At 45.6% G+C, this 24,085-nt stretch overlaps 1 protein-coding gene across 11 annotated transcripts in view; it reads left to right on the top strand.

The window, feature by feature from the left end:
• Positions 1–24,085, top strand: part of DENND1A (DENN domain containing 1A) — a 555,776-nt gene that overhangs the window by 298,237 nt on the left and 233,454 nt on the right. For all 11 annotated transcript variants that reach the window (XM_089302416.1, XM_070056536.2, XM_070056525.2 and 8 more), the window contains one exon: positions 12,029–12,139. In XM_089302416.1, coding sequence (XP_089158542.1) covers positions 12,071–12,139 — 69 coding nt within the window. In that variant the 5' untranslated portion in view covers positions 12,029–12,070. The remainder of the gene's footprint in view (positions 1–12,028; positions 12,140–24,085) is intronic.

The following is a 24,085-nucleotide window of genomic DNA, read 5'->3' as shown; positions in this document are numbered from 1 at the left end:
CTATTTTATAAGTTTATTCTTTTTGGTGTTTACAGTTATCTAAAAAACCATTCATATCTATCTCCTTTAAATTTTTAATGATATTCTTATATGTTCTCATTAAAGCAATGCATACTATTGGCTATAAAAACCATTAGTAGCTCACAGTTGTTGATGAAAAGCAGCATTAACCACATGCCTCATACGTTTCATACCACATCCCACAGGTGGCTGCTTTTAAGTTTTTACCAGTTGTTTTTCTTTCCATTTTTAAAAATTTATTTCTTTATTAGAAGATCAGAGTGACAAAAAGGGACACACACACACACACACACACATCCTTTATCTGCTGATTCATTCCCCAAATGCCCACAACAATTGGGGCTGGGCCAGGCCAAAGCCAGAAGTCAGGGGCTCCATCGAGGTCTGCCACATGGGTGGCAGGAACCAAAGTGCTTGAGCCATTATCAGCTGTCTCCCATGCAACATTGGCTGGAAGAGGGTTAAAAAGTGGAGTAGCTGGGACTCTAACTAGCACTCGGTGTGAGATATCAGCGTCCCAGGCAGCAGCTTAGCCTGCTGCACCCACCACCTGCCTCTTCCCTCCATATTTGTAACTACAGTGTTCATATTACTGTATCTTAGATGATTTTCCTGTTTGAGACATAACCTGTTGATTTTCCTGTAGAAGATGAGAGTTAGGTCTTTTACCATGTCTGACCGCTGCCCCTGGAAGCACGCACGCATGCACACAATCACTGTCACTCATGTATCTCCCTTCTCCCATTCTTCATCCATCTTTAGAAAAAATTTATGTTTAACCAGGTTAATGTTTACATTTTAATGAACATGCTGTTGTAGATAGGTTATGATCACATTTCCTTTCTTATACAAGTTTTTATCATGTAAGAGTTCTCGGATTTCACATCTTCCTCTTTCTTGATTTTTTTTCCCTTGTTTTGCTGAGGCATTTTCCAGTTGTTGCCTCAGAAAGTACTGTGTTGGACACAACATTTATGGACCTTGTGTAACTGATAATGGCTTTAATCTGCTCCTGATAGTTTGGGTCTGGAGTTCCAGGTTGGAAATCCATCTCCCTTCAGAATCTTGATGATAATGCTCCATTGACTTCTAATTTTTTTATAGTTTTATTTTATTTATTTGAAAGGCAGAGTGAAAAAGGGGAGAGCTGTGTACATTGAGAGGTTTTCCTTCTTCTGGTTCACTCCTCAAATGGCTGTGACAGCCAGGGCATCCCAGGCTGAAACCAAGAGCCAGAAAGCCCATCCATGTCTCCCATGTGGGTGGCAGGGACACAAGTACTTGAACCATTTTCCACTGCTTTCCCAGACAGAAAACTGGATAGGAAATAGGGCAACCAGGACTCCAAATGGCACTCCCATTTTGGATGCGGTTATGGTAAACGGTGGCTTACCCTACCATGCCACACCACCCATGCCATCCACTGACTTCCTGCTTTCCCTCTGTGGTTAAGAAGCTTTTCTGGAGCCAGGACTGTGGCGCAGAAGGTTAAGCCTCCTCCTGCACTGCTAGCATCTTACATGGGCACCAGTTTGAATCCCAACTGCTCCACTTCCAACCAGATCCCTGATAATGTGCCTGGGAAAGAAGATGGTCCAAGTGTTTGGGCCCCTGCACCCGTTTGGGAGACCCGGAAGAGGCTCCTGGCTCCTGGCTCCAGCCTGGTCCAGCCCTGGCTATTGCAGCCATTTAGGGAGTGAACCAGCAGATGGAAGATCGATCGATCTCTCCCCCTCTCTCCCCCTCTCTCCCCCCCTCCACCCTTTCTCTCTATCTTTGCTTTTCAAATAAATAAATAACTCTTTAAAAATTTTTTTAAGAAGCAAGCTTTTGCGTTCTGATTGGTTGTTTATGCTTCTCGGTCTCTTCTGGTGTCCTCAGATCTCACGGTGGTGTCCCTGGCTGTGGGTCTGTTATAATCTGTTATGCTGGGCACTTGGTGCCACTCAGTCTGGAAGCTCATATCCTTTAGGGCTAAGAAATTTTCTGACATCATTGCTTTGAAAAAAGTTCCCTGTCCTTTGTGTGGAGCCTCTGTGGCAGGACGTTAGGTCTCCTGTGGGATCCTCTAATTTTCTTACTTTTTCTCTCCCATTTTCCATCTCTTCTTGTTGTCCTCCACTTTCTTCAAATAATCCTTCCGCCCTTTGGAGTTTCCGATGGCTGCCATCACAGTGTTGGTATTTTCCTCATCTGTGCGACTTACTTACATGTTTAAAAAGTTGTTCCCTCCCTACATAATTTTCTTTCTCAGTGTTCCTAGCTTCTGTTTGTTTTGTTCTGTGGCTTTCATTGTAGAGGATTTCCTCAGGTGGCTGCCCAGTCACATTTAAGGGCGAGGTGGGGGAGAGCTGATTGGAAGCTGCGTGTTCACCAGGCCTCAGTACCTGGTGAGCGCCACTGCAGGTGTTGGAACGGTGTCTGCAGCCCAGAACTGGTGTCACATTTGAGGCTTGGGGGTCAGGAGGCTCTCCAACTCTAGTGTGAGAGTCTGGTTTTGGTTTTTGGAAGTCCCTTTTCTCTGGCCAGCTGAGTGTGTTCTTGAAGCACAGTGTGGTGGTGTTCTGGGGCGTTAACCCAGTCTTCACAACTCAGCTGAGTCCCCTGCTTTCCATTGAATGCCTTGTAATCTTCCTCGTTGTTCCCAGTATCCCCAGGCCTTTCTGGTTCAGTTCCCCTGGAACGTTAGCGTTATCTGGAGGAGCATAGGAAGGTCCGAGGCTGAGTGTCCTGGGAGAAGAGGAGAGCCCAGGGCTTATGGCGCTCCTGTTGACATTGGACCCTTCCCGTGGCCTTCAGGTCCCAGCAGTCCCCAGTTCCTGGAGTTATGTGGAGTGAGCTGAGCTTGGCACTTCCTCTTTCAGCCCCCTTCCCCAACCTAAGTGCTCAGCTCTGCACCCTCAGTCTGGACTTTGACAGCTGAAGCCAGGTCCTTTGCTGTGTGGGGCCATCTTATGCAATGTAGGGTGTGCAGCGGCATGCCTGCCTCTCTTCATTGCAGCTGTGACAGCCAAAAATGTCTCAGGTATTGACTGCCAGATGGTTCCTGGGGGACACATGGCCCCAGGTTGGGAAGCACTTCTTTAGTCATGTCGGCTTTTTGGCTTCCAAGGATTTTATAAAATTTAATAATTTACCCACAACATTCAGAATCGGGCCAGCTTAGAGCCTGGAGCCAGAAACTCTGTGAGTCTGCCCTGTGGGTGGCAGGAGCTCAACCTGCTGCCTCCCACAGTGTGCATGAGCAGGATATGCGTGAGCAGGAAGCTCCATCAGAAGCCAAGGGGCTGGGACTCGGGCGTTCAGAATGGAATATGAGTGTCTCAATCACTAGGCCAAGTATCCATCCTGTGGCTTCTAAAAAATTGACATCTCTTTTCCATTACTTTCTCTTCTGTTCTTTGGGATGTATGCCTTTTAAAATTCTTTTATTTGATTTTTGTGTGTGTGTGTGTGTGGTCAGGAAGTATCAGGAGAAAGAGAAAATAAATTTAATCCACCATATATTTTTGAAAGAGCTACAGAGAGAGAGGGAAAAGACGGAGATTGATCTTCCATCTGCTGGTTCACTCCCCAGATGGCTGCAATAACCAGAGTCAGGCCAGGCCTAAGCCAGAAGCCAGGAGTTTCTTTCAGGTCTCTCACATAGGTGGTAGAGGCCCAAGCACTCGGACCATCTTCTGCTTCTCTTCCCAGGCCATTAGAAGGAGCCAGATCAGAAATGGAGCAGCCAGGACGTGAACTGGTGCCCATAGGGGATGGCAGCGTCACAGGCAGTTGCTTTACCTGCTATGCCATGATCCTGGCCCCTAATCTACCATATTTTACTGTGTTTTCCTATGAAGAGACTTTTTGATTATTTATCTTTTTCTATTATAAGTAATGCTATGATTTAAAAAAATGCTGAGGTTAGATTTATCCATCTATATATTTTTTTAAATTTAAAGACCAAGAATTCCTTGAGAAATTAGTATTCAGGTACCTGAAAGTTCTGATAATTTCTTAATTTTCAAAACCACAATTACTGAGACTTAAAGTAATCTGTATTTTAAAACTACCTTCTCCATTGCCCCACCTCCAATTCCTATCTGCACTCGGTTGCCTCTCCTGCCCCCAGCATTTAAAAAATTCACATTCCTTCTGCTGTTTTTGCCACTAATGAACCGGTTCCCTGCATATGACCCATTGTCTCCTAAATCCTTCTTTGCAAACCAGTAAAAAGCTGGCCTTGTTTGTTCCTAAGCAGAATGGTAATACCAATCTGCCAGGCTCCCAACATCCAAGGCTCCATGTTAATCCTCACCGCTGCTCCATGAGGGGTGGACGTGAGCCCCATTTTACATTTAGGGAGCCCTGGTCTCACAGTTCTAAAGTTGCCAGCCCAAAGTCTGATCCTCCTGGGGTGCAGTGACCCAGGTTTGTAAGGTTTTGTTTCTGTTTCTCCCTAGAGCTGTCTTAGGATATTCATGAGGAAGGAAAAAATGATTTTTTGTATCTCAAATACAAAATGAAACAGGAAAGCTTTTTCTCTAAGGAGACTCTGAACTTTCGTAGGACCAATTTGTGTGATTTTTGACCTAGAATCACTACCGAGCTCTACCCATGTTGAAATTTGCATTTTAATCTCTTGGTGATTTTTCAAGGATTAATTTAAAATGACTAAATTGCTGCATTGCAAATTGAAACAAGCAACAACCATGGGGTTGTTAATACGATATAGCCTGCTGCAGTGAAGAGAACATGAGTTTGGGAGACAGCCAGACCCTGGGCTCCGCCACACGGGGACCTTGGGCCACCTGCTCATACTCCCTGCGCCTCTGTGTCCTCACCTAATGAAGACAATGTGATTGACACGCGAAGTACCGATCGCATGTTCCAAGATCAACCCCTGGTGTAATGGCAATGCCACTTCCCCTGATTCTTTTCTTTGCCTCCTTTTGACGACTTCCCTAGACTCTGTCTTGAGTGCTGAGTTGTAGCTGATAGAGGGGACTCCCTGGAGCTTGTCTTTCCTAGGTTTTCGCTGAGGTTCTAGGTTGTGAAGGTCCATGCTTTTCCTCTCGTGCGGTATGTACTTCACGAAGCCACCAAAGGCACTTAGCAGACCGTGTTGACACCACAGTTTCTGAAGTGTGGAACTGGTACGGTGAATGTAGTGTTGGCAATGCCTGTGAAACAGGACACGCGCTGTACACACCTGTCGATTGTCCTCTGTAAGGAATCCACTGACTTTAATATGCAACAGAAAGAATAAACTGACTTTGGGGTAGGGAGCTCAGTATTCTGCCACCCAGATACTCATGTTCTGAGCAGGGTTAGTGTGGGAAAGAGGAGGAGCTGGTGTTTGCTCCCACCGTGGATTGGAACAGACATTGTTTGTTAGGCTATGAAATCCATAAGCAGCCTTACGTTAGAGTTATTTCCTGCTTCTGAAGAAGAAATGAAGTCCAGACACGCAGTGACCCGCCCAGCTGTGCATGCTAGAACTTGGATTCACACTTGAACCAGTCGGGTGCGGCGTTGAGATGCTGACGAGTCTGCAGCCCTGGCTTCCTGGTTGCCTACACCCGTCTCAGAAGTCACCCTAAGTGTCAGTACCCGATGGTGTGATTATTTGGTTGACATCCTCTCTCCTCTGTAAGTACAGGGATCAGAATTGTATCACTGCATCTCTCTAATTGGTGGTGAAGCTACAACATCACAATTGCTCTCTCTAGCTGTATGGAATGAATGAATCAATTAATGCAGCCACCCATTGGAGAGAAACAGAGAGTCCCTTCCAGTTGGCTTTTTGGCCAATTTGTCTGCAACGCATTAATGAAAAGCTAATGTGGAAAACTAATTCTTTCCACTTTCAGATCCCCGTTGAAGTTAATTCTCATTATTTCTACGATTTCTTTGTAAAAATATTTTCTTCCTTTTCACTGGAAAACTATCACCGTGTAATTGCTCATCAGGGTTTTCTCTGTCTATCAAGATAACACATGTAGGAGTGAATTTTATGCAGGCAATAATTAAATGAGCATAAATCTTTATAAATTTCGAATCGTTGACCTGCATTTAAAAAAATACCTCACAGATAGTGAACAGATATGTTGTGATAATTACATTGTAAACTGACTATATAGGGTTTTTTTTTTTTTTTTTGTGGCCAGGTTTAGAAGTTTACTTTTGATTAATGGTTCATCATATAGCCCATCATTTGGAATATTAAACAAACCTGTCTTAATTATCTGGTCAGTGTCATACCAAGTGGTTAATGATGCGAGGAAAGCATTTAGCATGGACAGTTCCATGCAACACTGTCCAGACTCTACTTTGTCAAAAGATGCACCATGATATAGAAAAGATTTATGAGCTCATCATGACTTTCAAAAATAAACAAAGTTGAGGTAGTAGTAGAAGACCTATTATCAGGCACTGAGATTAGAGAGAATTCCATTGTTGCTCTTCAGAGTTGTCAGGTAATTGTTTATTCTAATGGTTTTTCCATTCACACAGAGGGATAACACTTGACCTCGGGGCAAACTCTGCTTTCCTTCCTGGAATATACTTCTCTGCTGTGACTGCTGATGGGACTTGGTGGGATTCTTTCTCAGACAGATTATTTTAGAATCCAAATTTATAATTCCCTTTTAAGAATCATACCCTACAAAGGTAACCTAAATTATTCTTCTTTAAAGAATGAAAAATGTATATTATGGTGAGATGTTTATAATCTGAACAGGAGTCATTTCAGGACACAGACCCATTGACAGAACCGAAGCCTGGCACTGGGGAAGCCTCTTCCAGGCACAGTGCAGTGAGTCCTCGTCACCCGTAGCGAGGATGAACTCGAACGTCACAAAGACCATGAGATCGGCAGACCGCGGGGCGGACCGGCATCTGTTTCAGGGGCTCCAAGGAGTACCCAGCTTAGAGCCGGTTCTTAGGTTTGAGGATTATCTCATTTCCCTAAGGGATTGAACCTAAGACGCTTTCCCTCTAAGCCATGCTGTATCCCCTCCCATCCCTGACCCATTCCAGCCCCTCCCACAGCCACCACCCCCACCTGCTTCGTAACCTCAGGCAGGGATCACAGCGAGCCCCAAGTCCCCAGCCGCCTGGCTTGGTGTAGGAGCCAGCAGGGACAGCTAGGAGGGAGCAGCCATTATGAGGCCTCTCCTGGGGGGAATGGGGTGTTGCCAGGTGCTGCTTCCCTCCTCTTTGTTTGGATTTAAACCACAGAGGGTTAGCCCTGGAAGGGACCTGCAGCATAGGATAAGGTGGCTAGTGACACCATGTTCTCAAGGAATAATGCTTTTTGAAACAGAGGACTTTTATGAAATGAGTGGACTCTCCCTTTAAAAAACTGTTTTCTATTTGCCCAAAGTAACCTGGACATCTGAAGTGCATTTGAGATTTTTTCTCCCTCCCTGCCTCTCCCAGTCTAATTCATTGCCAAATCCTGTGACTCCACTTCATAGTTACCTGCCACATCTGCATCCACAGCTTTCCCTCTGGAGTGTTTGCTTCCATGTTTGAACCATCTCTTTCCCAGAATACAGCACGCACCCGCCTCCTGCTAGCCTTCCCCTACCCGTCCTCTGTAGCCTCAGGAAGATCTTCTGAGACACGAATGTGGTAGTGGCGTGCTTTCCTTGTCCTATAAAGCCTGCACTTCCACAGACGGGAATCTCGCTCCGGCTCACCACCCACACCCCACCCTTGGAGCTCTTTTTTCCACCTCCCTGCCTCTGCCTGACGTGGCTTCTGCCCATCCATGGAGTGAATGCCTGTTGGGAGGCCCAGACTGTACCTTCTCCTCTGTTGGGACCTCACTCAGCCATGAGCAGAGTGCGTCTTCTCAGCCATCCCTGGGGTAAACCCATGCAGGATTTTTGCAGAGTGGATATTCGGCCATCTGCCCCTCTGACCCCTAGACTAGGCTCCTGGAAAATGAATGTCACATTCAGCCTCTGCGGGCCCAGCTCCCAGGGTGCTGTTAGGCGCATGGAAGGGGTTAAATAAGTGTGGCTGCTGCCTGGTTATAGGAGACAGAAAAAGGAAGTTGAGGACTTGCACTGGAGGGAAGTGCGGGGGGAGAGGGGTGCACCCTGTAGCTTTTGTCAGTCTAGGATCCTCGTGCCTTGTGTCTGCACTGTTGACGGAGGACAGCTTGCTAAGGAAACCTGCTCGCACACTGCTCTCACCCAACAGACACCTGATGAACACCTGCTTCCATGTACAGTGCCCCCAGTTACTTGAGGAACACATCACAGACTTATTGACATTTTTAATAAACGTAGCCATAGATACCCTTGAAAAGTCACCCCTCTCCTGTTCCCCCTCAACCCGAGCTTTTCTACCTGACATTATGTCCCCTCCAGTGTCACTTTTTCCTCCCAAGACCCCTTCGTCATTACTAAGTAGCTGGTCACGTCACCTAACTCAGAGCCAGGTTGCCGGGGTCGACTGCCTCGTTCTTCCTGCGGTACTGGCCACACTGCCCCTCTGCTAGGCCAGCACGCTCCTCTGTGCCGTGCTGCTCACCCCAGAGCTAAGGAGCCCTAATCGTCAACCATTGCTTTCTCCACTCCCTGACTCATTCTTTCACCACACCACCAAATGATGGAATATGTAGTTTGACCCAAAGAGACCTCAGTCTAAAGAAAAAATTGAACTTGAAACACATTTGCAAAATGGGGACAAATTGTCTTAGAAGCCCACAGGCAGGGAAGCTTGACAAATGAGTCCCGGAAGCCTTCCAGGAGGAAGTGATATTTAAGTTGCATCTTGGAAAGTACACGGATATCCTCAAGGAAGAGAAGAGCATTCTAGGAGGAAGCAGCAGAAGTAAAGGCCTGGGAGCGTGAAACACAGAGCCACGCCGCCGAGCAGTTGCGGCTCAGTGTGGCTCAGGCTGTCAGAGGCTTACAGGCAGCAGGAGGAAGGCCCTGTCTCCAAGGGGTTTAGCGGGAGATCTAAGTTGCCCCAGGACCCCTCTCTGACCCACAGGTGCTCCCACGGCTGAGCGAGTTTCCCAGGGCTGCTGGTACTTCCACCCACTCCCACCCTCTCCGGCGGGTGGCGTCCCAGAAGGAAAGAGGCAGGGGAGGAAGCAGATAAGAAAGACAGCTTCTGTTTAGACACAAATATCTTGGTAATCAGCACAGATGGGATGAGAAATACCAAAAAAAGTACATGACAGTTTAGAGAGAATTTGGCGGCGTGTTACGTATTTTTAACATACCTGTGCAGAGTTTTGGGAATAGGCTCCCGAGTCCCTGAGACTGATCGGGCCCGAGGGCGTGCCCGGGGCAAGTGGTGTTTTTATTGCTGAAATGCCCCCTTCCTGTCTGCAAAAGGATCCTTGTGATTTTTTTTTTTTCTCCCACCAAAATAAGGCGCAGGATCTGTCTCTGACGCTGTGTCTCCCTATTTGGACGGCAAGCTGTGTAACATATTTCTACCCAGCGTGAAGCTTCTTGGCAGACTCAAGAGGCCACGTTTTGGTGGCTTCAGAGTTATCTTTGGATCTGTCAAAAGTGCTAATGGGCTTTCTGGCCTTCTTTAAGCTCCTCTCATTTCTATTTTCTTTTTACTTCCATCCTCTCCTAAAAGAAAAATTCATGCAATTCATCAGCAGTTAAGCTTTCACTGAAATGCTCAGCTGAGGGCCTCGTCGTTTCGCTAGCGAGGAGCGCTCTGCCATGTCACCGCCTGCGGCGCAGACCCCACCCCGGCATCAGCAGCTCCGCTTTCCCCAGCCCACCGGGCGAGGGGCCTGCTCGCTGACTTGTTCAGACCACCTGCCCCGTGTGTTCTGTCAGGTTTTCACCAAGTTTGTTAAGAAGCAAGTCGGTGTGGTGGTCAGAGTGTGGACTCAGGAGACCTGGTTTTGGGAAACTGGGCTCTGCCCTTTCCTGCTGGGTGGCCTTTAGAAGCTGCTGAATCTTCCTGAGCCTCAGTTGTCCCGTCTGCAGAATGGAGGTAATGCTCACCCAGGGTTCTTGAGAACATTAGAGAGAACACAAGCTAAACATCTACTGCCTGGGGCCAGTGTTGTGCTGTAGTGGGTTAAGCTGCCACCATCCCCCGAGGGCGCTGCTTCAGGTCCCTTATGCTCCACTTCTGATCCAGCTCCCTGCTAATACGCCTGGGAAAGCAGCAGAAGATGGCCCACGTCCTTGGACCCTGCCACCCATGTGGGTGACTCCGAAGAAACTCCTGGATTGTGGCTTCAGCCTGACCCAGCCAGGGCTATTGTGGCCATTTGGGGAGTGAACCAGCAGATGGGACATCTGGCTCTTTCTCTGTGTCTCTCCCTCTCTCTGTAACTCTGTCTTTCACAGAAATAAATCAGTCTTAAAGGAAGAAAATACTGACTGCTTGGCACATAGAATAATTACTCAGTTAATGGGGTAATGATAATTTTTCATGGAACTTCTCCCCTCTCTTTAGACTCACTTTGATCTTGTTTCATTTCTATACTCCTTTCTTTTTCCAAATATGACTTTTTAATTTTGGGTGATATTTAAAGAAAACGTAGAATCAGAGTAGACCTACCCAGGATTGAATCTTAACTATTTATAGTCTGTGGCCTTTGTCAGATTGTATCAGTCTCTGTGCCTCTGTTTTCTCATCTTTAGAGTAATATCAAGTTCAAGGAGTGGTTCCAGATAAAGTAACACGTAAAGCCTTGTGTATGGTCGATGTGTTAGCATGTATGAGACAATGTAGTATGGAAGAAAGCCTGCAGAGTGTGGAGTCGCCCCTGATTCCACCTCCCCCAAACTTAACAACCCTATGTAATGGAAGGAAGAAGACCTCATTGGATATTTGTTAAGATTGCATAAAATCACATGTGTTTAATGTGTGATACTGTGCCCGGCACTTACCTGCTAGTCAGTATGTGAAGCCATTAATTCATTTCTTCTTTACTTGTAATGGTTTATGGTTGGAACCAGGTACTCTAGGAAAATAATAATAAATCACGAGTGCCCTTTCTCATTCCCAGCCCATAATATTGTTGAAAAGCTCCTTATGCTATTTTGCACATAAAATCCACCTGGCTTACTTCAGTTTATGAGTTATAGATCTTTATTCATCATAAACTGCGACCTCTGGCAACAGCTTGTTCCTTCCCTCACTAACCCCTTTCATTTTCACGAGATTATATTATGTGCTTTGAAAACCCGTAACACTGAAGAAATTAACATATCCATGTGTATTATTAAAGTTAGGTGGGTATAGAAAGGGTATAGCAGTCTGAAATGTGAAGAGTACCAATCTGTAGCAGTGATTAAAAGAGTGAAGCCCAGGATATAGAAAATCAAGCTACTTAAAACACTGCTTTGTCACAACTTACTGCTGCTTGTCTTCAGTTTTTCCCTTTTGGGTGAAATACAAGGAAATTGTAAGTCTCGAAATTGCTTTAATTCCAGCTGAGCCGCTTTGGAGAGTTTAAACTGTGGAGGGGAGGGACACCAGCAGTGACAACAGGAGAGGGGCACACCGGCGCTGGTGGGTGGGAGCTGTGCAGAAACAGGCTCCGAGCCAGCTGCATTCAGGCCCCGGGCTACTCTTTTTTTTTTTTTTGGCTTAGATGGATGGCACAGTACAATGGGAAGGCTCTAGAATCTAGGGTCCGAAGATGTGAGTGGCAGTCCTGTCTTTGTTGCTTATTAGACTGATCTTTGCAAGTGGTTTCCTCACTTGTGAGACTACAGAATTCCTGTCCAGCCCTTTGAGGAGCTGACACGGAGAGCAGACACAGTGCTGTGTGCTCCTCACATCGTAAGCTGTAATCACCACACAGACCGCTTCATGGCTGAGGTCCCTTCCGGCTTTCCACCTCATGATTTTATACACGAGTGGGGTTTGCTCTCCCAGGTAAAAAGCACAGGACCAGGAAAGAAGAGAGGATGCTTTCTGATTATTCTGTTTCTCATGCTTTCATTAGGTACTGTTTGTAATAAGGGCACACCAAATAAGCCACCAACCTTGCCCTTCTTCTTTCTCCTAGAGAAATCTGACAGAATATTTTGTGGCTGTGGATGTTAACAACATGTTGCACCTGTACGCCAGCATGCTCTACGAACGCCGGATACTCATCATTTGCAGCAAACTCAGCACTGTGAGTAGACAGTCTTGAGATGAGCTTCTCAGTGATTTAATTTTAATTGAGAGATGCATCGGCAAGATTAAAGGAAATCCTAGAAAAAGGAATCCGACAGAGTCCCCTCCTAGGGTAACACATCATTTTCATTAATTGTCTATGTCCCCTTTCAGCATCAAAGCACAGTTCGTTTATTTTTATAGTTTCACCACCCGTTATAAATAGTTTTCCACCCGATTATGTGTTAGGAACATTCTGCATATTTCCACAGAAGCTTCCATTATTGTCATTTTTTAGTGTCTACAACATGATTCGTTATACTGATGTGTCATCATTTACTAAGTCTTCTCTTCACGGCCTTTTAGGCTGCTCATAGATTAATCCTGTAGTAGATAATACTGCAGTGAACATCTTTTGGCTTCTTTTGACTGATTGCAATTCATATTCTGAGGAGGTCAAAGGACTTGATATGCGCTGGTGTTTCCTGCTTGCTTCTCAAGTGGGCTGTGCTTGTTTGCAGTGAATGCTGCCAGGTATGCGAATGTGTCATTGCTGCCGCAGCCTTGCCACTGTGTGTGTGTGTGTGTGTGTGTGTGAATTCAAGTGTGTTTTTGTTTTGATTTTGCTAATAAAGTAGATGTAAAATGGTCTGTCAGGTTTGCTTTAATTTTTATTTCTTTCATAGAGGTAATATTTTCCATGTTATTTTTTTCCCTATTTGTATTCTGGTAATGTCTTTTCTCACTTACTTTTTAGGGTCTTGATATTTCTCTTATAAATTAGAATGAGCTCTTTACATATTGCAATAACTTTTGTTACATGTAGAATATAAATATTTTTCATGCTCTTTTCATATTAGTTTCTCACTTGTTATAGAAATTTATATGTTCCCAATAGTTTATGAAAATCAATTTAAATCCTTTTACAGTTAACACCAGTGTAATTCTAGCTGGATTCTGCCAGAAAAGCTTTGTCACATATTTATCCATCATCCATTCATCAACCCATCTTACTTTTTTTGTTGCAATTCAAATTAAATCTGTCAATACATTTCCTTCTAAGAAATTGAATGCCTCTTTGTAGGACTGGCTGCTGCTGCTGCTGCTGTTAGCTAAGACATACAGAAACGGACTGGGCACAGAATAGCTTACAGGTGTCCTTCTGTTGTAAGGATAGGAAAATCCTTTTTACAATGGGAATTTCCGCAGGAGAGGGGCTGTGGATAAAATCAGTTATGTGTTTACCTATCAAGAAAAGGCATCTAGTCATGAAAACTTTGTAAGACAGAGCTCTCATCATAACTTTCACATTTCTTTGGTTATGGATTGCTTGTCCAGAGCTCACAACTTTTTTGGATTGCCTACTGTATGCCGGACTCATGACACATATAAGTGAGAAAAGTGTAGCCCTCGCCCTCTAGGTAAGAACAGCCCTAGAGTGGACCTCTTGCTTTGTTTTGCACTAAGTTCACAATCTCAGGGCGTTAACGTGCAGACCGAGTTTCAGAATGGGTGTACTGCCAACCAAGTGTTTCATTGCCTCTTTCTGGGGCCAAAGAGAATGAGAGTACATTTGAACGTGTCTGGTCCATAAACAGTTACTGTTGCTTTAGATTACTAAACTTCAGTTGAGCAAAACCAGGCTATCACTTCAGTGGAACTGAAAATCTTATGATTTATGTTTTTAAAGACTGACTATTTAGGGGCCAACATTGTGGCACAGCAGTTAAGCCAAGGCCCAAGATGCCAGCATCCCATATGAGTGCCGGTTCAAGTCCTGGTTGCTCTAATTCTGATCCAGCTCCCTGATGATGTGCTTGGGAAAGCAGCAGAGAATGGCCCAAGTCCTTGGACCTCTGCACCCACATGGGAGACCTGGATGAATTTCCTGGCCCAGCCCCAATTTGGGGAGTGCACCAGTGGATGGAAGACCCCTCTCACTGTCTTTCCTTTCTCTGAAAGTCCGCCTTTCAAATAAATAAATAAATCTTTGGGGAAAAAAAAAAGACTATTTATTTAGAAGGCAGAATAGCAGAGAGAGAGTGAGAGAGACAGACAGACAGAAAGAGATCTTCTGTCCTCTGGTTCACTTCTCAGATGGCTACAATAGCCAAGGCTGGGCCAAATGGAAGCCAGGGGCCTGGCATTCCATCCATGTCTCCCACATGGGTGGCAGGGGCCCAAGCACTTGAGCCATCCTCTGCTGGTTTCCCAGGTGCATTAGCAGGGAGCCAGATCAAAAAGGCCAGCATTGTAAGCAGTGGCTTAACCTGCTGCTCCAAAATGCTGGTCCCCTGTGATTAGTCATGACTTTTAGAGCCCTTATTGTGTACCAGGCTCTGTCTCAAGTACTTCACAAGTATTAGCTCATTTAATCCTTACAACAGCAGCCTTGGTGGGTTCTGTTATTATATTACATCCTTGATCTTGTAGATAAGGAAGAATGTGTCTTCTGGTGATGGTGTTTGCTTACATGTGGTCGATTAAACACATGCAGTTAGTTATTCCTGCACCTTCCCAGCACTGACATGGGACGGTGGAGTAAGTCACAACTGCAAGGAGCAGATGCAGCAGAGATTTTTTGCATGGTAGGAATGTACTGTTATCAGTTTTGTGCTAGTGTTTGAAAACTAAGGTCAAAAGGACAGAAAGATCAAATTTACCAAAATTGTCTCAGGAAGAATTGGAAAAAATTGGTTATTTAATTTATAGAAACTGAATCAATACTTTATTTTTCCAAATAAAACAGTCAGCCCAGATGGTTTTATAGGTATATTTTTTATCATATATCTTGAGGAACAGATAACTTAGCCTTAGACAAATTCTGAAAGAGTCTAGAAGAAAGAGAGATCCACCCCAGCTTTTATTGTGACAGTTGCATGACCTTGACATTCCATCGCCTAAGAAGACAGGACAGGAAAAAAACAGTGTTATCCAGTGTCACTTGTCACCATGTATGTAAAAGTCTTAAACAAAATAGTGAGCAATAAAACCTATAATGACTTAAGTTGGGCTGATGCCAAAAGTGTATTTACTAGGAAATCTATTAATATAACTTCCACATTACCATATTGTGAGGGAAAACCCATCATGACTACCAGTAGATGGAGGAGAAAGCATGACCAATCATGAATAGGAAGGTTTACTGTCTTGAAGATGTGATTTCATTCCCAAATGATCTGTAGACTGAATAAAATTCCATTCCATATCCTAAAGGGACCGTACATGGTATCTGACAAGCCGATTCTAAACTTAATGTGCAAATCCAAAAAGCCCAGACCTACTGGATTGTTGAAGATTCCTTTACCGGACACACAACTTCCTGTAAAGCTACCGAAGTTAAGGCACCGGAAGTGGCACAGAGGTGGATGACACCGAGGAAGCAGAGAGCCCAGAAACACGGCTGCCTGCTCACTACAGAGGTGGCCCTGTGGCATCCCTGGGGAGGTGATGTTCTTTCCAGTCAGTGACTATCCACGCAAGGAAGCAAGGGGACACGATTTCTGTCTAAGTGGGTCAAGGGTTTAAATGGAAAAGACAAAATTTGAAAACTTTTGAAAGGGGCAAAAATAGGAGACTAATCCTCTATGACCTTAGAGCAGAGAGGGATTTCTTTAAAGATGATCCAAAATATATGTTGCCTAAAGGAACAAATGAAATTTGCGAACATTTGTTCATTGAAAGATGCCATTCAGTGACTGAAAAGGCAGATCACAAGCTGAGAAGAGATTTGCTATAAGAAAAATTGACAGAGGATTAGTATTGAAAATACATAAAGGATAATAAAGTTAAAAGGCAGAAAAGACACTGATCAATAGAAAAGCTGGCCAGAGGCACGAGTGAGCACCTCACAGGAGAGAGATGAGCAGTCTTCAGAAAGTTGAGGGGCGGTGTGGTGGGTCGAGCTGCTGCTTGGACACCCCTTTCCTGTGCCACTGTGCCTGGGGTTGAGTCCCATCTCCTCCTCCAGTCCCGTTTCCTGTTCACCTGCGCCCTGGGAGGCAGCAAGGAATGGTTCAAGTACTTGAGTCCCTGCTCCCAACTGGATGACCTGGAGGGAGTTCCTGGCTCCTGGCTTTGGCCTGGCCTGGCCCTGGCTACTGAAGGAATTTGAAGGGTGAGCCCATGGGTGGAAGATTCTCTCTCTCTCTCTCTTTCTGCCTCTCAAATAAATAAAAGTGCATCATTTTTTTAAAAAAGCTCACAGAAAATGCAAATTGTGAAACAACTATGCATGGACTTCAAAATTTTTTGCACCAGGATAAACTCATTTTCTAGTTCCATTTTTCCATGAACTTTTGAAGTACGCTTGTATTATTTCAACTTAAGAAAAAAAAAAGCCTTCACATATAGTTGTGGTTTTTTTAATATTTATTTTATTTATTTGGAAGATAGATTTACAGAGAAACGTAGAGCCAGAAAAAGAGAAGTCTTCCATCCGCTGCTTCACTACCTAAATGGCCACAACAGCCAGAGCTGAGCTGATCTGAAGCCAGGAGCCAGGAGCTTCTTTCAGGTCTCACACGTGGGTGCAGGGGCCAAAGGAGTTGGGCCATCTTCGGCTGCTTTGCCAGGCCATAACAGAGAGCTGGATTGAAAGTGGAGTAGCTGGGACTCAAACCAGCGCCCATATGGGATGCTGGCACTGCTGACCAATACTGGGCTGGCCCCAGTAGTCGAGTCTTGAGTCTTAACTGATTTTTCACTTGTTGGTCAGACACCCCTCTTTGGGGGCTGACGCTCTCAGCCCATGCACAGTCGCAGCATCCTGATTAGCTTCATGGAGCATCCTTGGGCAGGGAGTAGCTGAGCAGACATCAGATTGAGTCAAGCCTTTGGTCCTCTACAAAGTTAGAATTTGAAAGTTTTTCAGTTGTTACCTTTGATTTCCTCAATGGTGGCTTTTTATGATCTTCTAGGTGGGGGAGGCAAAGGCCCTTTCAGCCTGAGGTCTGGGGCCAGCCCCCTTGTTGGCAGATCCTCCTGGTGTGGCCTGTGATTTCCTGACAAACCACACTTGTCTGCATTTTGTTTGGTGAGATGTAGGCTCAATGCGCCTCTGAGCCTTCAAGAGTTTGAAAGATAAAAGCTGTCAAACTCTCCAGCGTGCTGCCTTGTATACAAACGAGTGTGTACCGTAAAGCCAGGCGGTCAGGTAATACGCATTTCAGGGCTTCTCGGTCAATACTATTGTGGTATTCCATATGAGAAAAAGGCACGTTTTTGTTCCCTTTGCTCAGTTAATGTATATTGATTGGGTTTTTTAAATAAATGATAAATAGAGAAAGCTTAACTAAACCTTGTTCCCTAATGTAAGCACTTCTGGTAGTACCAAAGCTCCATTTTTCTTCTATATGTTCATATCTGAGTGTAATTCCTGCTGCTTTCTGGAGCCCTTATGGATGGTGGGCGGGTTGAAGAGCAGACTTTGACAGAGATAATCTCACACAATTCCATCAGCTCTCCTAGAAGATCAGCGGTTATTCCCATGTCATGTAGCGCCCATTGGGAGAGTGGAATGATCTGATCAGCACCCTCGTCAGTGTGGGAGACGGCTGTGACGCAGTGTCGGGGGGAGGAGGAGGCTTCTGCAAAGGGGGAAACAAGGATTATGCATACAAGGGTATTTCAGAAAGTCCATGGGAAAAGGGTATTGAAAGATCAATTTATTTTGGTACTAAATTGTTTTTGAAATCCATGCATAGTGTTTATAATATACATTTTGAAAAGATTACTTATTTATTTGAATGGCACTTCGAGGTTGACTGCTTGAATTCTCATCAGGTGGTTCATCTCCCACTTGGCTGCAAAGGCCAGGGCTGGGCCAAGCTGAAGCCAGGGGCCTGGAGCTCTATTCAGCTCTCCCACGTGGGTGCCAAGAGGTTGGACCCCTGACACCCAGGCGTAGTAACAGGGAACTGAATCAGAAGCAGAGCTGCCAGGACTTAAACTGCCACTCTGATTTGGCTGCTGGTGTTGCAAGTGGCAACTTCACCCACTCCGCCACAATGCCAGCCCCATAGGGAAGCATTTCAATGAACTGTTGGAGGACCCCTCATATGCATGGATTTCAGAAGTTTTTTGCACCAAAGTAAATGTAAAGATTGCACTTTCCATGAACTTTTTGAAGTACTCTCATACAAATGGCTCTTAGCCCTTTCGAAGTGCTTGCCTTGGGGACCAGGGAATGTTTACTGGATGCCAGTTCTTTATTTTATTTTATTTTTTTATTTTTTATTTTTTGACAGGCAGAGTGGACAGTGAGAGAGAGAGACAGAGAGAAAGGTCTTCCTTTGCCGTTGGTTCACCCTCCAATGGCTGCCGCGGCCGGCGCGCTGCGGCCGGCGCACCGCGCTGATCCGATGGCAGGAGCCAGGAGCCAGGTGCTTTTCCTGGTCTCCCATGGGGTACAGGGCCCAAGCACCTGGGCCATCCTCCACTGCACTCCCTGGCCACAGCAGAGAGCTGGCCTGGAAGAGGGGCAACCGGGACAGAATCCGGCGCCCCGACCGGGACTAGAACCCGGTGTGCCGGCGCTGCTAGGCGGAGATTAGCCTAGTGAGCCGCGGCGCCGGCCTGGATGCCAGTTCTTACTGCTGTTCAGAACTCTGTGAGCCAATGGTCCCCAGGGCCAGAGGCGTGTTGTTAGGAATAGAATATCCTTCCTGCTGAAGAAATGGCAGCATTCTTGTAAAGAGCCCCCCGAAATACACTGAACCGAACCTGATGGAGAAGGTGACTGGTGGAGCTAACATTGGTTTGAGTGAAAAGTAAGACCTGGTTGTATAGTAATTAGAAGAGTTTTCTTGTGTAGCTTATAAATAGCACTAAGACTGTCAGGGAGGCCTGTTGAGGGTGTCCACAGATTTGCGGTGCAGAACACCCTTGTTTAGATTCACATTTGGTGCTCCCTACAGAAGCTCCTGTACTCCCCCACTCTTCTAAGATTCATTTAACCTTTCGAGATGCCAACTCTGTGCCAGGCACTGTGCTAACTGTGTATGTATATGAGATTATTGCATTTTTGTATTAATTCTTGCAGCAGTCCTGGGAGTTCGTTGGCTTTCTTCTCCTTTTGCAGAAGAGAATGTTGGCACCAAGGAAGCTAGAGTGCCTTGGCTGTGACGAGCAGTGGAGGTCTGGAATTAAAACCCACTTCTCTTCTTCCTACCATGAGCAGCCTCCTCGTAACCTTCCGTTTGTCTTGAGTTCCCTGCAGCTCTCATACTTGGAGAAATATTCTTGGCATGATTCTGTTGACCATGGACCTGAATGATAAAGAACTTCAGCCTGGCCTTTGCCTTTGAATGCACGTGTAGGCCTCTCAGTTCAGGTGGAGCAAGCTCCTCCTGTGTGCTGGGCACCACTCGGGAACCAGTGCAGGGACTCAGCAGGCTCACACGTGGCTGTCTGACTGGCACACTCAATCTGTTAGTCCGAGCTCTCCCTCCATAAGCAGTGTTCAGATGTGGTCCACTCTATCAGTGCCTTGAAAGACTCAGCTGTCTCCCAGCTGCGCCTGTGCAGCTGTGAGCATAGTTTTGCTGGGACCCTGGGGCACATCTTCTCTAACTTGCTGTGGCTTTCTAGTCTCATTTTGGAAAGGAACAATAACAATAACAAAAATAGCCTCATATTGTCTCCCTGTCAGTTTATTTCTAATTAGGTGAATAAAAATTTGTCCCAGGGAACATGGGCTTGAGCAGGATCTGAAGAGTGAGGGGTCTCCTCTGGACACCTCCTGGCTGGCCCATAGGAGATGCTTCAGTATTTGAGGAAAGGCCTAGATGCCGTCCCAGCTTAGCCCTGATCCCGACCCACTCGCTCCCACTGACCACGTCTGTTGCCTGCACACCACCTGGTTTGAGGAAGGGCCACGCTGTGAAGGAAGCTGTTTTTCAGACTTGGCTTCACTTTTCCTCCTTTCCTGGTCACCTTCACCTTGTCCTGAACACGCTGGGTTTCCTGGTGCTGCTGGAATAGAAAAACCCCATCCTGTTTGCTTATCTGCAGCTCTTTTAGCAGAGACCAGAGAGTGGCAGTTTAAGGTTGGAAGTACTGGACCAGAGCCAAGACCTCTTTGCCTGCACACTCCGCTCTGCATGTTCCAGCCTTAGGAACAAACTGCATTATTTTGTTTCAAACTGTGCTCAAGGGGAGCCAAGACCTTGTAACTGGAAACTTCCCAAACAGAGAATTCTAAGAGTAAATTTAGTGTTCTGTTTAAAAAATAAAATAAGTCGAACATTTTGTTTGTTCATCTTTTATATGTAAAGAGAGCGAGAGATTAACCTAGTTCACACTAACAGCCTAAGAAGACTGTTCAGAGAAGTGAGAAGAAAACTAATCCCTTTGGTGAAGAGGGAAATCCTTAGCAAAATGTAATGAAGTGGCATGAAATACAGACTCCACAGCCAAACTTTCAAATAACATAGCCTCTCTAATCTCCATTACATAAAATTTTATTGTGGCTCAGAGAATATTAAAAACTGTGAAAAATAAACGAAAGGCACTTCCAGGGACAGGGAATAGGAGAAAAGATCGGTATGTTTTATTTATGTGGTTTCTCTTCTGGTTTGTAAGTGTAAATACAATTAACTGCTTTTTGAACTATGGTCTTCATTTAATTATGTGTGAGTTGTTTTTCTCTTACTGGTGTTGAAGTATAACTGGAAAGAAGAACCTAGAGATTTACGGAGACTCTATATATAGTATAACACAGAGTATTGGCAGTTTAGTTTGATGTGACTTCTACCAGACAGGGTCTGTCTGCCTGCTGGTTTTTACCTCCCTCTTCTGCCTCTTCTGTTGCACCAACAAACATGGAGCACTGTTTTGCACTGGGTGCCATTTTTAGATTATTACTGATTCCGAAATCCTGGTGTCCATGGACTCAATGTCTTAGAGTCACCCAGAGAGCTTGTTAAAAGTACAGGATCTCAGGCTGGCACCGCGGCTCACTAGGCTAATCCTCCCCCTGTGGCACTGGCACCCCGGGTTCTAGTCCCGGTCAGGGTGCTGGATTCTGTCCCAGTTGCTCCTCTTCCAATCTAGCTCTCTGCTGTGGCCCGGGAAGGCAGTGGAGAATGGCCCAAGTGCGTGCGCCCTGCACCTGCATGGGAGACCAGGAGGAAGCACCTGGCTCCTGGCTTCGGATCGGCACAGCGCCGGCCATAGCAGCCATTTGGGGAGTGAACCAACGGAAGGAAGACCTTTCTCTCTCTCTCTCACCATCTAACTCTATCGACCTGGGAGTACAGTGGAGGATGGCCCAGGTCCTTGGGCCCTGCATCCGCATGGGAGACCAGGAGGAAGCACCTGACTCCTGGCTTCAGATTGGCGCAGCGCTCTGGCTGTAGCGGCCATTTGGGGGATGAACCAACCGAAAAAGGAAGACTTTTCTCTCTGTCTCTCTCTCACTGTCTAACTCTGCCTGTCAAAAAAATAAAAAATAAAAACATAACAGTACAGGGTCTCGGGCAGCAGTGGAAGCGCAGCGTATCTGTTTTAAGGTTCTCCAAGTGATTGAGGCAGGGCCAGCTTTGAAACCAGTGAGTAGTCAGTGCTCTAAAGCAAAAGTAGTGCTTATGCCTCGGTAGTGGTTATTTTGCATTTTCATTTTTAGAGTTCATAGTAGAAAGGATAAACCTAGAAAACTCTCTGTTTTCCTGTTTCTCTTTGGGAGGACTTTGATTTTGCCCTTAGCTAGTCTAGAAAACTACACTGAAAAGTATAATCTGCTCAAGCTCTCAGAGACGTTGCAGAATGCCAGTACAGCTCACCAGTGTACTCTCCAGTACCCATGTTTAAATAAGTCTAGAGAAACGATGCTTCTTTTTACCCATTTTTTTTTAAGATTCTCTTTATTAGAGAGGTAGCGTTACAGACAAAAAGATCTTCCATCCACTGGTTCACTCCTCAACTGGCCACAATAGCCAGAGCCGGGCCGATCTGAAGCTAAAGCTAACGTTTCTTCCAGGTCTCCCACCTGGGTGCAGGGACCCAAGGCATGGGCCATCCTGCTTCTTTCCCAGGCCAGAACAGAGAACTGGATCAGAAGAGGAGCAGCCGGGACACAAACTAGTACCCATGTGGGAGGGACGCCGGTGCCACAGGGGCAGACTTAGCCTACTGTGCCACAGCGCCGGCCCTGAGCTGTTTCTCAAAGAACATGGCAAAAAATGCTGCTATTTTAATATCATAGTCAGTTTACAAAAAAAAATACTGTATGATCCTTGGATTGTAGGACTCATAGCCTGCTTCTTACATGGCTCTTAAGTCTCAAATCTCTACCACAAGCCAATAATGAGTAATATTCAAGTCCTTGACATCTTTATCAGAAAACTCAAATTGATACTTGCTGTGATAGATGTGTATGTGGCTTTTTTTTTTAACTTTTATTTAATAAATATAAATGTCCAAAGTACAGCTTTTGGATTACGGTGGCTCCCCCCCCCCCCCATAACTTCCCTCCCATCTCCCGCTCCCTCTCCCATTCCATTCACATCAAGATTCATTTTCAATTATCTTTATATACAGAAGATCAATTTAGTATATATTAAGTAAAGATTTCAACAGTTTGCACCCACACAGAAACACAAAGTGTAAAGTATTGTTTGTACTACTTATGGCATTAATTCACATTGAACAACACATCAAGGACAGGGATCCTAGTTGGGGAGTAAGTGCACAGTGACTCCTATTGTTGACTTAACAATTGACACTCTTGTTTATGGCGTCAGCAATCATCCTAGGCTCTTGTCGTGAGTTTGCCAAGGCTATGGAAGCCTTTTGAGTTCATAAAAAAAAAAAAAAAAAAAAAAACCTGGGCACCTACTATGTGCTAAGTCACTGGAGCGAGGATTCTGTGGTTGTTTCTACAGGCTGAAAGTACGGCCACTTTGGTAAACCAACATATTAGCGTTTGCAGTCAAGGGCTGGTCCTGATAGAATGAAAATTCACATTTTTTTCCTTTTCTGCTACCTTGATGGCTACACAAGATGCATTAGACAGCCCTGGTAGTGATATTATCTCCAAGAAAAAGGGATAGCAAGGCTGGTGGTGAGAGCATCACACATTGAATCAGGATGGTTTTGTTCCATTTCTGCCCGCCCTTTGAAACTTTCTAGCCATATGGCCTTGGCAAGTTACTTGACCTCTCCAAGTCTCTCTCACCTCCTCTCTAAAACAACAGGTGTGGTATAACAACCACCCTACCACAGGGCTGCTGAAAGGTCCCAGAGATCCTGGGAGGGAAGAACCTAGCCCAGTGCCGGCACGTACCACTCACTCAGGAAGCCTTACTTAGTGCTGCACCTTATCCTTGCAGGCTGGTAAACCCCACTCTGACTTGCAGGAACAAGGAGGGTGCTAGAGACCTGGCGAGAATTCTGAAGATTTAATTAGTGTAGCTGGCGGTAGCGGATGGAGAACGAATCCGAGCGACAGAATAGTCATAGGAAGCCCTGTGAGGTCCCGCACACCCACGCACTTCTCACTAGGCACTAAGTGGTCATTTCTTGTTCAGCCTTCACAGTCCTCAGACGTAGAGCTCAAAGTAGCCTAAGAAGCTGCTGTGGTCCCTTGACCTGCTGACCACCTGCGGGTCCCGCATCAGGGAGGAGGGCTGGCAGAGTCTCCTCCTTCATCCTTGCAGGCAGTGTCTGCTCCATCGCTGCCCCTGTCTCTGTGAAGCAGGCCTGACTTTTGCCCCAGGCAGAATTAATGGTTCCTTCTTTGTATGCTGACACACGTGAACCTCTATTACAGCACCTCTTTCATAATGCTTTTGTGTTGAAGTTGATTGTTTGCATTTTGATCTTTCTCTCTCAGTTTCAAATTGCTGGAGGGCATGGCATGTACACAGAGTGGATACTCAGTAATTGTTGGATTAATACAGATCAGAGCAGGGAGGCAGTTTCTTGTGCGCTAAAGCACAGATATGGGAGTGTGACTTCCCTGGGT

The sequence above is a fragment of the Oryctolagus cuniculus genome, chromosome 1 (genome assembly GCF_051225735.1).
Source record: "Oryctolagus cuniculus isolate XC-2025 breed Fujian yellow rabbit chromosome 1, ASM5122573v1, whole genome shotgun sequence".
NCBI lineage: Eukaryota > Metazoa > Chordata > Mammalia > Lagomorpha > Leporidae > Oryctolagus > Oryctolagus cuniculus.
The sequence above is the reverse complement of the archived record's forward strand: the minus strand, read 5'-3'. Positions and strand labels throughout refer to the sequence as shown.